The sequence below is a fragment of the Mus pahari genome, chromosome 23 (assembly GCF_900095145.1).
Source record: "Mus pahari chromosome 23, PAHARI_EIJ_v1.1, whole genome shotgun sequence".
Taxonomy (NCBI): domain Eukaryota; kingdom Metazoa; phylum Chordata; class Mammalia; order Rodentia; family Muridae; genus Mus; species Mus pahari.
Window position 1 is genome coordinate 25,620,291 of NC_034612.1, and position 13,638 is coordinate 25,633,928.

Sequence of the window (13,638 nt, forward strand, 5' to 3'; positions counted from 1 at the left end):
GAGGCAGAGGAGGCAGAGGAGGCAGAGGAGGCAGAGGCAGTCAGGAGGATTTCCAGAGCCTGGGAGTCTGAGACCAAAATGGGCAACATTGTTGAGAAGACCTAATCTAAGCAGAGGCTAGGAGCCTCTCCGATCCTGCTGTCTGTTCTGGAAGGGCCAAGTTCCTCTCGCAAGGATCTCTACCTGCTGGGAGGCGTCCATGTCCATGAGGTCATCCTTCTCCAGGACAGGTTCACTGTCTGGGGATGACACCTCAGCTGGGATCACCACCACAGGACTGATGTGCTCTGACAGGGCTGAGGCTCGTAGGAAGTTGGGTGGATTCTGGAGAAGTGAGATGAGACACACCTTTAAAGGATGCCCAGCTGCCAGGCCCTGAGGCCGTGCAGGGTCCAACAGGCACACTCACCTCGGGCAGCTGGGGGATCTGAATGAGCCGCTTGAAGTACTGTAGGTTGCTGGAGCGCTGAAACAGATCTTTCAACCTGGGAATGCAGAAGGAATTCGGGAGTGCTGAATATGGCTGGTAGCACCCCCTCAGCATCCCCACCCTCTGTCACCTTAAAGGCACAAATTGTTGGCGCTTTGCCCTCCGTAATGGCAGAATTCAATTGTGATACTACAGAGGCAGGGGGATGATCCAGTGGGTAAAGGCACTTTATCACTTCACGGAGCAAGCTTGGTGACTTGAGTTTGACTCCTGGAACCCACATAAATTAGAAAGATAGAATTGGTCCCACAAAGTTGCCCTCTGACCTCCACATGCAGACTCCATGGCACACATCCATCTCTCTCGCTCTCCGCACTGCCCACATACACAAATGAAAATGAAATCTCAAAAACAATGAAACAGACTGAGGTTCTTTGTAGCTTGGTTGGTTGGTTTTTCAAAACAGGGCTTCCCTGTGAAGACAGGACTGCCTGTCCTAGAATTCTCTCTGTAGACAAGACTGGCCTTGAACTCTGAGACTGCCTACCTCTGCCTCCTGAGTGCTAGGATTAGAGGCTTGGGCCACCATGCTCAGATCCGATTTTGGTCTTTTATAGTGAATTCTCAGTCACCAGGAATGAGAAAATAGTACTTAATACTACAGACCCCATTGAAGACTGAACAGTCTCAGAGATGGCCAATCTTAATGAAAACTGGATGGGATTTGGAATCCCCATGGAGACACTCTTCTGGGTGTGTCTATGAGGGTGTGGCCACAGAGGTTTAACTGAGGTAGCAAGAACCTCTTGCCCCATGATTTCGGGTGGCACCATCCCTCTGTGCTGAATAAGGTCCAAATGGGCCCTTGGAGAAGCCTCAGAAGGGTAAAGGGATTTGCTGCCAAGGCTGATGACCTGAGTTAAGTGTCTGGGGCCCACAGGGTGGAAGGAGGGAATGGACTTCCTCAAGTGGTCCTCTGGTCTACACATGCATGTGCTCTGCCAAATCAATACATGCGTGCATGTGTGTAAGGAGAGAAACTGAAGGGGCATCAGCAGCTTCCTGACTGTGCTTGCAGTGTGACCAGTTGGCCAAAGCTCCTGTCGCCATGCCTTCCCCATGGCGATGGACTGTGACCTCCTCAGACTGTGAGCCACAGCCAAACCCCTGCAGCATTAAGTCTCTTTTGAGAGGCATTTTGTCGTGACAAGCCCAAACCCTCAAGCTCATTTCATCACGGCTGATGAAGACACATCGCCGTTGGCAGATTTCTCTTCTGAGGAAGATGAAAGGGAAATGGTTTTTCTCCAAAATTACAAAGCAGCGAGCCACAGGGACAGGGAGGGGAAGCTGACTGACGAATGCAGATCCCTCTCTTGCTTCTGAACTATTCATCACTAGGTTAGAACAGAAACTTCAAGTAGTCAGGGTTCAAGTACGCTGCTGAGCTGTAGTCGGCAAGTTCCAGGCACAGGGGAGTCACTCAAACACCCTACCCCTACACCAAGTCCTAACCCTGGGTAAACAGAGTCACGCGGAAACTATCATTCATCTCTTCTAGTCTACACACTTCAATTTAGTCCTAGCCCATTCCTCTTCCTCTCTCTCTTTTTTAAAAGATTTCCTTAAAATTTTAAATTTAATTTTGTTTTTGAGACAGGATCTTACAGTGTAGCTCTGCCTGGTTTGGAACTCACTATGCTGACCAGGCTGGCATCAAACTCACAGAAACCTACCCATCTCTCTTCCTCCAGGAGTCAATGCTTGGACTTTATTTGTGTGTGTGTGTGTGTGTGTGTGTGTGTGTAGGTATATGCTCATGAGGGCAGGTGACCCAGAGGCAATGGATCCCCATGGTGCTGAGTTCCAGGAAGTTGTGAACCACCTGATGCAGGAGCCAGAAACCAAACTTGGTAATAGAAACAAATGCTCTAACTACTGAGCCATCTCTTCAGCCTCCGAGTCTATCCTGTCGTATGCTGTCCTGTTCGTGATGGTTAATTTGGATTGTTAAGTTTCATGGGATTGAGCTACCATGGTAACAAACATCTGGACATGTCTGTGATGGTGTTTGTAAATTGGGTTAACTTAGGTGGGAATATCCACCCACAATGTGGGTAGTACTACCCCATGGGTTGGGATCCTGGACTGAATAATAATAATAATAATAATAATAATAATAATAATAATAATAATAATAAATAAAAAACATGAAATTGAAGTCGGGTAGTGGTGGCGCACGCTTAGGAGGCAGAGGCAGGTAGATCTCTGTGAGTTCAACGCCAACCTGCTCTACAGAGTTCCAGGACAGCTAGGGCTATGCAGAGAAATCATGTCTCAAAAACTCCCAATAACTATATGAGTAAATAAATAAAATATCAATCAATAAAAAGGAGAAAGTGAGCTGAATAAGAGCATGCATCCCTCCTCTGCTTCCCTACAGCAGACGTCATGTCAAGCTCCTGACACCATTTGGTGGTCCGAATAAAAACGACCTGCATAGTCACATAAGGAGTGGCACCATTAGAGGTGTGGCTTTTGGAGTGGGTGTGGCTTTGGAGTAGGTGTGGTTTTGTTGGAGTAGATGTGACCTTTTTTGGAGTGGGTGTGGTTTTGTTGAAGTAGGTGTGGCTTTGTTGGAGTAGGTACATCACTAGGAGCAGAGCTTTGAGATCTTAGAAGCTCAAACGAGGCCAAGTGACTCATACTCTCTTCCTACTGCCTGGGGATCCACAGGTAGAACTCTCTGCTCCCTATATAGTGCCATGTCTGCCTGCATGCCACCATGCTTCCCACCATGATGCTAATGGACCCAACTTCCGAAACTGTACGCAAGCCCCAATTGAATGTTTTCCTTTATACGAGTTACCTTGGTCATGGTGTCTCTTCATAGGACTAGAACCCTAAGTAAAACACACCATTACATTGACACTAGGATGGACTGCATCCTCAAAAATCCCTTAGGCTGCTTTGCCATGCATTTTATTACAATAACCTCAAAAGTAACATTCTATTCCATTTTATCTATTGCATTCTATTCTATTCTATTCTATTCTATTCTATTCTATTCTATTCTATTCTATTCTATCCTATCCTATCCTATCCTATCCTATTCTATACTATACTATTCTATTTCTTTCTCTTCTCTACCCTACCACATTCCCCTTCGCTCTCTCAGGCTATTCCACAGTATCACAGGTTGGAACCTAGGGCTTCACACATGGTAGGCAAGCACTGTGCAACTAAGCCGAACTCCAGGCCCCAGCAAGCACTTCCCTCCTTGTCAAGCCTTTAATCTGAGTAAAACCATTATGGACCAAGAAAGCCTACATAAAAGAGAAACTGAAGCTCCAGCCGACTTTGGTTGCAGCACAGAACTTCAGACCTTCTGTTCATTCACCTATCAGCTAGCCCCCCCCCCCCGAGGGTCTCACCACAGCCCATCAGACCCCAAAACCAAAGTGTCCCCGTAATATTGCTACAGCTTTGCCTGAACTCCAGGACAGCGAAGTCCTTCTAGAACATTCGCCTCTGTGTAGAAGAGAAAATGAAGCAGCTACTCACAGGAGGTGTTTTCATAAGCTGGGGGGCAGGGGCAGGGTGCAGGGAATGGAAGGAAATAAAATGAGCTGACCACACGTCCCAGCTCTCTGGGTTGGCGCCAACAGTAACGGGCGACAGTGCTTTTGCAAGCTACTGGAATTCACATTCCAGGAAACCAGCCTCGGGGCCTGTCTCTCAGGATTTAGTAAGTCATTCATCACAGGACACATACCAGGCTTCCCCAGTGGAGTGAGGAAACTAGGGGCTTAGTTCAACCCTGTGTGTGGAGTTCAACCCTGTGCTTGTCCTTTGACGTCTCCTGAGGGAATGAATAAGTGAAGCACCAGCCAGGGTTTAAGGGGCCATGGTCAAGGATGATGGCACTGTGGTGCCATTCACAATAGCCAAGACATGGAAGCATTTTATATGTCCATCGACAGATGAGTGGGTAAAAAGAATGTAGTCTATGTACAGAATGGGATTTCATCCAGCCACAAGGTGAAGACTTTATAGGGTGGGCGAGGTGGCAAGGTGGGTAAGGAAATTTGCCACCAAGCTTAAGGCCTGCATCAGATCCTTGGGTCCCACATGGTAGGAGAGAACCGACTCCTGAAAACTGTTCTCTGACCTTTACACGTGCTCTATGGGGTCACGTGCACGCACACACACGCAGAATACATAAATGTCGTGTGCAGGGAACTGGACACTCTCAAGCTAAGTGAAATTAACCAGACATAGCCAAATATTTCCCATGTTTTCTCTACTGCAGAGGCTCCAGATTTAGACATATGCACGTATAGAACTGCTAAGGAGAGGGGAGTAGTGTAGTATAGGGTTGGGAGGAGACAAAGTGGGGGGGGGAAGAAAATACAAGAGGTATCGGGGGGGGGGGNGNGGTGAGGGNGGGATGCGGGTGTGAGCTGCATCGTTCACTTCACACCCGGGCCATGTGTGTGGGGTTGTGTCCACAGAGATTTTGTTTGTTCGGCTTTCCCTTTTTGAGTCAGGGTCTCTCTCCATAGGCCTGGTTCTCCTGAAACTTACCGTGTAGACCAGGCTGGTCACCAACTCACAGAGATCTGGAACGCTGGGACTAAAGATGTACATCACTACCACCTCCAGGTTCTCCACAGGGGTTTTAACTGAAGAGCGAAGACCCACGGGGCCACACCTTCTTAAGAGCGCCATGCCCTGGGCCAAACACATGCAAACCATCACAGTATGCATGTGTTTGCATCTGTGTGTGGTGTGTGCATGAGCGTCTGTGTATAGATGACCATATGTATGTATATGTCACACGCATGCTGACGTGATAAGCCCATGCCAGACGTCGTCCTCTCGCTCTCCACTTGATTTTAAGACAGGGTCTGTCATGGGCTTACAACTCGATACACTGCTAGTATGGCTGGCCACTGGGCCTCAGGGGTCCCACTGGCTCTGTCTCCAAAGTTATGGTGTGCTCAGCCACTCCTGGCTTTCCCCATGAGTTCTAGGAATCTGAACTCAGGTCCTCACGCTTAGGTCGCAGGTACTTTACCCTGGTCCGGGACGGTACTTTTTGCTTGGATTTCGTTCCCTTCCCTAGGGCCACTTACTTTGTGAACTGCTCCATGAAGCGGTCTCGGTGGCCCTGCAGGGTGTCAGCTGGAAGACCTGGGGGGGAAACCGTAGGAGCATGTAATAAGTTCATGGAAGTGGGGGGCGGGAGCTGTGTGGCAGGCAAGCCCTACCGGGGCAGAGCAAGGGGCTAGCCTTCCCAGGCTGGCACGCCTAGCTGAGATGCCCCGAGGTTTGGTAACTAAGGAGGCCTCACAGGAACTACAGGATGCTCAGCTTCTGCGTTCTTCCACTTCACTGCTCTGGGCCCGGCCGGGTGGGTGGGATGGGGATTGCATCCCAGGGCTTCCATCAGCTGCTGCAGGACTGATGAGGGCAAGTTCAAGTGGGGTTCTTTCTCAGGGGTGTGGCTATTCTGTCCTCAGGGCCTATCCCTGACTAAGGAGTTGCTTCTCGGGGGTCGTTTCATGTCGCAGACCACCAGAGAGGCTGCCCATTTCAACTATGCATCAAGACTCAGTTTTCATTTTATTTAATTCTGAGAGAAGGTCTGGCTTGGTCTGGCTTGGGACTCATGAGCCTCCTGCTTCATTCTCCTATGTGCTGGGATTACAGGCAACAGGCTACACACCCAGCTGGATTTCATTTACCAATCTAAATCCCCCTGCCCTGTTCCCCCACTTTCCTCCCGTCCTTTCATCTCCCCCCTTATTCTTTCTGACACACGAGTCTAGCCTTGAACTTCTGGACATACGCCATACTCCTGCCTCAGCATCTCTTGTACCCAGAAGAACAAACCCTGCCACCGGGTTGTGCTTTTCTTCTTTCTTTCTTTCTTTTTTTTTTTTTTTTTTTTTTTTTTAAAGTTTTTTTTTTTTATTCTATGTAAGTATACTGTAGCTGTCTTCAGACACTCCAGGAGGGAGTCAGATCTCATTACGGATGGATATGAGCCACCATGTGGTTGCTAGGATTTGAACTCTGAACCTTTGGAAGAGCAGTCAGGTGCTCTTACCCACTGAGCCATCTCACCAGCCCTGTGCTTTTTCTTTACTTAATTGAGATACAGTCTCACACTGGAGCGCTGATTGTCCTGGAATTTACTACATAGCCTAGGCTGGCCTGGGACTTCTGACTTCTCTCTTACCTCTGCTTCTGATTACAAAAAAAATGCCAACAAGCTTTATTTTTAATTGTTTTGAAGGGATGATATAATCACAAATTGTATGTATAGATTCTCATTTTTGAAGGTAATGAACGTGCTAGGCGTGGTTGGCCACGCCTTTAATCCCAATACTCTGGAGACAGAGGCAGGCAGATCTTGATAGTTCAAGACCAGTTTAGTCTGCGAAGTGAGTCCCGGATAGACAGGGCTCTATTACACAGAAACCCTGCTTGGGGTGGGGCGTGGGGAGGGGAGGAGAGGAGTGGGGACCTTGAGCCAGGCAGATAAGGAGCTGAAGGTTAGGCAGGACCACACAGAGACCTTGTTTCAAAAACAACCCAAAAAGATACAGTTATACCCAGGACAGACATTGCACTTAATCCCCAAACAAGCAATCTCAGTTATCTGAGAGCAGCTAAATAGAGGAAGATTCCACTGACACAAGAAAAATATAACCGGAACTCAAACCTGCCAAGGTCATCAAAAACAAAGAAAGTCTGACAGGCTGTCACAGCGACAGGGGGCCTAAGGAGAAGCAATGACTAAGTGCTCTGGGGTCCCATCCTAGAAAAGGAAATTGGGTAACAATTATGAATAACGGAGTGAAATACTAACTTTAGCTGAAAATTGTTATAAAGTGCTATGAGTGTGGCTCAGAGATAAACCACCTGCCTGAGAATCCCCCAGTGAGGGGTTGGGTTGGGGGGGGCGTGGCTCAGGGATAGAGCCCCTGCCTAGAATCCCCCAGTGAGGGGCTGGGGGCGTGGCTCAGTGGNNGAGCACCTGCCTAGAATCCCCCAGGGAGGGGCTGGGGGCGTGGCTCAGTGGCAGAGCTCCTGCCTAGAATCCCCCAGTGAGGGGCTGGGGGCGTGGCTCAGTGGTAGAGCCCCTGCCTAGAATCCCCCAGTGAGGGGCTGGGGGTGAGGCTCAGCAGCAAAGTGCTTGCCTAGTATATGTTCCTTTACAGTACATAAAAAAGTATCAATATGGGCTCATATGCTGACAAACGTCATGCTAATACATTACAACAGAAGGTTGGGTTTAGTGGCTTATGCCTGTAATACCACTGTCTTGGATCACATCAGAGGTAGGAGGGTTAGGAACCAAGGTTATCCTGGGCTACATTTTGAGTTCAAGGCCAACTTGGAATATGTAAAACTCTCTCAAATAAACAAAACAAAACAAAAATACATAAATAAAAATAAATTCACCTATATTTGGTATTTATGTTTACTTAACTTTTTAAATCTATATATTTTTGTGCATATGAGTGTTTAACCTTCATGTATGTTTGTGAACAATGTGAATGAAATGCTCTCAGGAGGATGTTGGATCTACTTGAACTGGAGCTACAGATGGTTCTGAGCCACCATGTGGATATTGAAAATCAAACCCAGATCCTCTGAAAAAGCAGTTAGTGTTATTAATTGCTGAGCCATCTCTTCCAGCCCTTATCTATATCTGTTTATATCTGACATGTAATCCAGGCTGACCTGATTCTCCTGCTTCTACATCTCAAGGGCTGAGATTACAGGTGTGGGCCACATACCCTGGTTATGTGGTCCTGGGGGGCGTTGAGGGGAGGGACCGCAGGTTTCCATACCGACAGCAAGGAAAGCCCTCTGCCAACAGGGCTTACTGATGGCGTTTCTAGGCAACAGGCTCCCCTTCCCTTGGGATCTGGTCTACCCTCTCTGCTTCCTGTAAGCACACCCTAGGGCACCCTCAAAGAGCACATTGCAGGCACCCTCTAGGAAAACGACCCCAGATCAATCAGTGTCGGCTTCTCTTATCCAGTCTCACATAACCAGGTGTGGCCTCAGAGTGGTTCCTGGCAGAGGCCCTTTCTGCCAAGCCTGAGGACCTGAGTTTTGTTGCTGGGACCCATGACAGAAGGAGAGAGCTGACCCCTGGGAATTGTCCTCTGACTTCCACATGTGTGTATGAACACACAGGCACGTGCCAAGACGAACACATGAATAAACATATAAATACACGAAATAAAAAAACACCTAAAAACAAAGCCACAACCAGGTCATTACTTGTAAGTCAACTGTTATGAAACATTGCCTGATACATGGGGGGGGGGGGGTGTGTGCGTGCATTTTGTGTATGTGTGTGAGTGTGTCTGTGTGTCCATTCATATGCACAAGGTTTTCAGTCTCCCACCATGCTGGTGACCACTCTTTAGGGTGGCCACCTTGGCGTATGGCAATGAGGGGCTGAGAACATGGCTCAGTGATAGAACACTTGCCTAAGATCTGCCAGTGAGGATTTACAACAGTTTTATATGGGGAATTTGCATCTAAAGATGGGAGATTCTGAATGGTCTAAGGCAGTTATCCAAGCTGGCCCAGGAGGAGCCTGATCTCCCACATTCAAAAAAAGATGGATGTATTGATTGTATGGGTGTGCACCTGCATCCATGTGCATGTGTGAAAGTCAAAGGGCAACTTCTGTGACAGGTTCCCTCCTTCCGTGATGTGGGCTCTGGAAAGAGAACTCAGGTCATCAGACCCAGTGGCAAGTGTCTTTCCCTTGAGCCATCACATCTATAATCTCTAGCCCCAGCCAGCTGACCCCTATCCTGTGCCCACCTGCCCTTAACCCCCTGCCAGTCCATCCCATTGCCCCAAATTTTAAAATGAGGTCAACTAGGACAAGAATTTCTATAAAGCAGCCGCTCTTAGACAAGTTTCCCTTGCTTGGAACAACTGTGATTTATTAATTGGTTTATTTTTAAGAAAGTATCTTGTGTTTAAGAAAGAATTTCTACTGTGTTAACGAGGCTAGCCTAGAAAGAAGTACGTAGCTCAGGTTGGCCTTGAATTGGCAGAGGTGCCTTCTGCCTTAGCCTCCTGCTGGGGTTGTAGGCACATGCCACCACACCCACCTGTATTTCATTATTCTGTACTGTGGGGATTGAACTCAGGGCATTTTACGTGTTAGTTAAGTTCTCTATAACTGAGCCACGCCCCTAGCCCCTCCCTGGGGGATTCTAGCCAGGGGCTCTACCACTGAGCCACGCCCCCAGCCCCTCCTTGAGGGATTCTAGGCAGGGGCTCTACCACTGAGCCAAGCCCCCAGCCCCTCACTGGGGGATTCTACCAAATGCTGTACCATAAACCATACCCTCAGCTCCAGACTTCCCAGCAAGTGTTCTCCCTCTGAGCTACACTAGCCCTGCAGCTCTTTTCTGTGTGGTATTTCTCTACAAAATTCCATCTGTTATAAAGGACTGGGCTGCTACATGGTTTGTAGGTCACTGTATCAGCTCCTGTAGGTGTGTTGTCCTTTATGTGGGTCTAAGAATACATCATATCTCGGGGAATGGTGGAGCTGGACCTGGAGCTGGAGGTGGACAGAGAGAACCATCCTTAGACACAGGACTGCAAAGACAGGAGCTGGACTGGGTAATCTAAGGATTCTGAGATGATTGGGAGCTGAAAGCCCTTTGGACCAGAGCAAAAGGCCATGCGTACAGCGTGCGCTCGTGCAGACCTTTGAGGGCTTGCTGAGGCTGCGGCCCTGCGCCTAGCCTGATACGAGATGGCCGAGACTGAGATACTCACAGGAGTGGAGCTTGAAGAGCAGCTTGACAGTGTAGTCATAGAGGTGACTGCAGTCCAGGATGACCTGGATGAGCGGTGCGAGGCGGCACTGGCCAGCCGTGGTCACGGACACCGAGCGGGACATGTCCAAGGAGTTGAACACTGTGGAGGAAGACCACAGTGAGGTAGGAATCTCCACCGTAGGTAGGGCAGAAGCAGGGGGATGACAGAAGACCAGATGTAGTGTGCCTGCCAGCACTCAGGAGGCAGAGGCAGGTGGATCTCTGAGTTCGAGGCCAGCCTGGTCTGCAGAGCGAGGTCCAGGACAGCCAGGGCTACACAGAGAAACCCTGTCTCAGAAAACCAAAAGACGACTGTCCACAAGCTGACACTGATCAGAAACACTTACCATATTTCTATTCTTTCCTGCCTCTACCTCCTCTGCGCTGGGAGAAGTATGTACCACCATGCACGGTCTGCGTAGGATTTGAACCTTGGACTTCATGCATGCTAGGCAAACGCTCTTCCAACGGTGCTACAGACTTTGCCACACTTTCTTACTGGTGGCGTCCACCCATATCACCTTACTCTATACTGGTGGTAGATGAGCTGGCTGTAGGCTATCATCTCGCCCCCGGGCAAAGGCTGATAGTTTTCTTGCACTGGCTGGCCACTGAGCCTGGAGAATATATGTAACGGTAATGCAAGGCCTCCTTGTTGTCTCAAACTGTGTAGCGCTTGCTAGGGGCCATGAGTAGGCACAGAGCCCTTGGTTTGTTTCGCCCTGTCATTCTGCACGGACCACGTAAGTGAGTTTGTCTGGTGGCAGAGCCAGAGAGCCAGAGGAAAAAAAGAACCATGCACACTGAGCCACCCTAACCAAAGGCAGCCTTTCTCGGCACGAATGGAAAAGCAGCTGCCATTGTAAGGCAGGTATCTGTGTGGACCGGCTTCCTCGGGCTCCTATCTGACAAGAAATCAGAGCTATCTCCATCTAACCCCAGGATTGCCCCTTGGCCCCCAACACCAGCGACAGCAGTGTGGCTGTAGACACATTTCTCAGCCTGGCCGGGCTTCAGGAAGCTCTTCCGTGAAGCATCATGGGTACGATTGCCCATGTCTTACAAGGTCTGATAAAACCAGTGAGCGGTTCACAACTGCCTGCTAGGAGTTTAGATTGTCCCTGAACTTCTAATCCAGAGTGTTGGAATTACAGGTATGTGCACCATATCCAGTCTTATACACATACCCAGGGCTGTGTGTGTGTGCTGGGCGAGCACCCTCCAAGCTGAGCCGTATCCCCAGCTCACAAACAACCATCCTTCTTAGCAGAAGGTATGCCTTGGCAGAAGGCCTGCTCCAATCACAGACAGGACTAGCTGGAACTGTGGTCACCATCCAATGGCCCTCAGAAAGGACAAAGTAGCCTCTGGGGACTTGATGGCCAGGACTTCCAGAGGGAATCTCCTGGGAGGGGCAGAGGGGCTGGTCTCCCTGTCTGATATGAAATAACTTTCTTCAATCATGTTCAGGAGCAGCCTGGCCCACTTGCCTTTAGCCCTAGCCCTCTGGAGCCAGAGGTGGGCGGATCTAAAAATAACCTACAGGAGCTCCCACCTCTGCCTGCAGGGAGAGAGCAAGGGCTGGTGTGACAGGCCTGCTTCGACGCTCTCTGAGCTGCGTGACAAACGGGGCTCAGCCAGATGGATGTGGCAGTGCAAATCTGTATTCCCGGTGCTCAGATGGCTGGGCTAGGAGGATGCTGTATGAGGCTAGCCTGGGCTACTGCGATACAGAAAGGCCAACGACCAAGGGGCCACAGCAGCTGGAGCATGCAGAGCCAGGCTGGGAATCAGGAGACTGGTCCCCACGACAGCCTGGCTCGGCTAAGAGGGGAGAGACTTACCAGTCTGGAAGAGGTTCAGTTCACACTCCAGGTAATCAAACATCTCCACCGTGAGCTGAAAACTAACACGAGAAGAAACAGAAATTAAAGTCTACAGGCCCGACGCTCCCTCAACACCCCAACCTAATGCTGGGGATGAAATCCATGACCTTGCATAGGCTAAGGAAGTATGAGACACATAAGCCACACCCCCGGCCCCTCCCTGGGGGATTCTAGGCAGGGGCTCTACCACTGAGCCACGCCCCCAGCCCCTCCCTGGGGGATTCTAGCCAGGGGCTCTACCACTGAGCCACGCCCCCAGCCCCTCACTGGGGGATTCTAGGCAGGCACCCTACCAGTGAGCCACGCCCCCAGCCATGAAAGGCAAGTTTTTACACCACCCCAGTGCTCTGTCCTGCTTCCCTATGCTGAGGTTCCCATGTGCACACAGGTGCATTTTTGACTGCATGTGCACACACCCTTGCTTTCTCCTACTAAGCCTCTCGATGCTACACAGGGAAAAAGAGAGATGACAGTGCTTAGTTTTAGGTTAGGAAGTGGAGGCTGGGGCTGGAGAGATGGCTCAGCGGGTAAGAGCACCGACTGCTATTCAGAAGGTCCTGAGTTCAAATCCCAGCAACCACACGATGGCTCACAAGCATCCGTAATGAGATCTGACGCCCTCTTCTGGGGTGTCTGAAGACAGCTACAGTGATTTATAATAATAAATCTTTGGTCCAGAGGGAGCAGGACTGGAGCGAGTGGGGCCGACCGGAGCGAGCAGAGGTCCTAAAATTCAATTCCCAGCAACCACATGAAGGCTTACAACCATCTGTACAGCTACAGTGTATTATATATATATATAATACACACACACACATATAAAATAAATCTTTAAAAATAAATAAATAAATAAAGAAAGAAAGAAAGAAAGAAAGAAAGAAAGAAAGAAAGAAAGAAAGAAAGAAAAGAAAGAAAGTGGAGGCCATGGTGAAATACGTCTGTACAGGATTCCAGCTGGATTCACCACTAGCGATAAGTGGCCCTGAGGACATGTTACCCAGAGGACTTAACCCTCATCCCAGACTCTGCCTCCATCCATCAGAACCTCTCACCATCACCAGGGGCAAAATCACAAAAGTGGACTTCCCTACGGGGCCTGGAGCAGAAAGATGGCCACTCACAAGTTGTTAACGTCACTTTCTCCAGCCTCATCCAGCTGTCGGTCGCTCATCTGGAGGTTGCCCGGGAACCTGGGATTCTGTAAGGAATTTGAGTGAAGGAAGACAGAATGAAGCACAAGAGGGCTAAGGATGCAGCTCAGTGGATAAAGAGTGCTATCAGAAGATCAGAAGCAGTCGTTCCCTAGCAAGCACTGGTACCTCAGGAAAAAGAAAAAAAAAAAAAGCCCCTCTACAGCCCAAGGAGACCAGGGTGGATACAAGCTGCCAGCCGGGCGTGGGGGCGCACGCCTTTAATCCCAGCACTCGGGAGGCAGAGGCAGGCG

At 49.5% G+C, this 13,638-nt stretch overlaps 1 protein-coding gene across 1 annotated transcript in view; it reads right to left on the reverse strand.

The window, feature by feature from the left end:
- Hip1 (huntingtin interacting protein 1) overlaps nucleotides 1-13,638 on the reverse strand; it is a 134,905-nt gene that overhangs the window by 30,545 nt on the left and 90,722 nt on the right. Inside the window, exons 6-11 of the mRNA XM_029533875.1 lie at nucleotides 13,316-13,392; nucleotides 12,153-12,214; nucleotides 10,268-10,408; nucleotides 5,569-5,626; nucleotides 410-485; nucleotides 140-324 (exon numbers count right to left, since the gene is read on the reverse strand). Of these exons, the coding sequence (XP_029389735.1) occupies nucleotides 140-324; nucleotides 410-485; nucleotides 5,569-5,626; nucleotides 10,268-10,408; nucleotides 12,153-12,214; nucleotides 13,316-13,392 (599 nt within the window). The remainder of the gene's footprint in view (nucleotides 1-139; nucleotides 325-409; nucleotides 486-5,568; nucleotides 5,627-10,267; nucleotides 10,409-12,152; nucleotides 12,215-13,315; nucleotides 13,393-13,638) is intronic.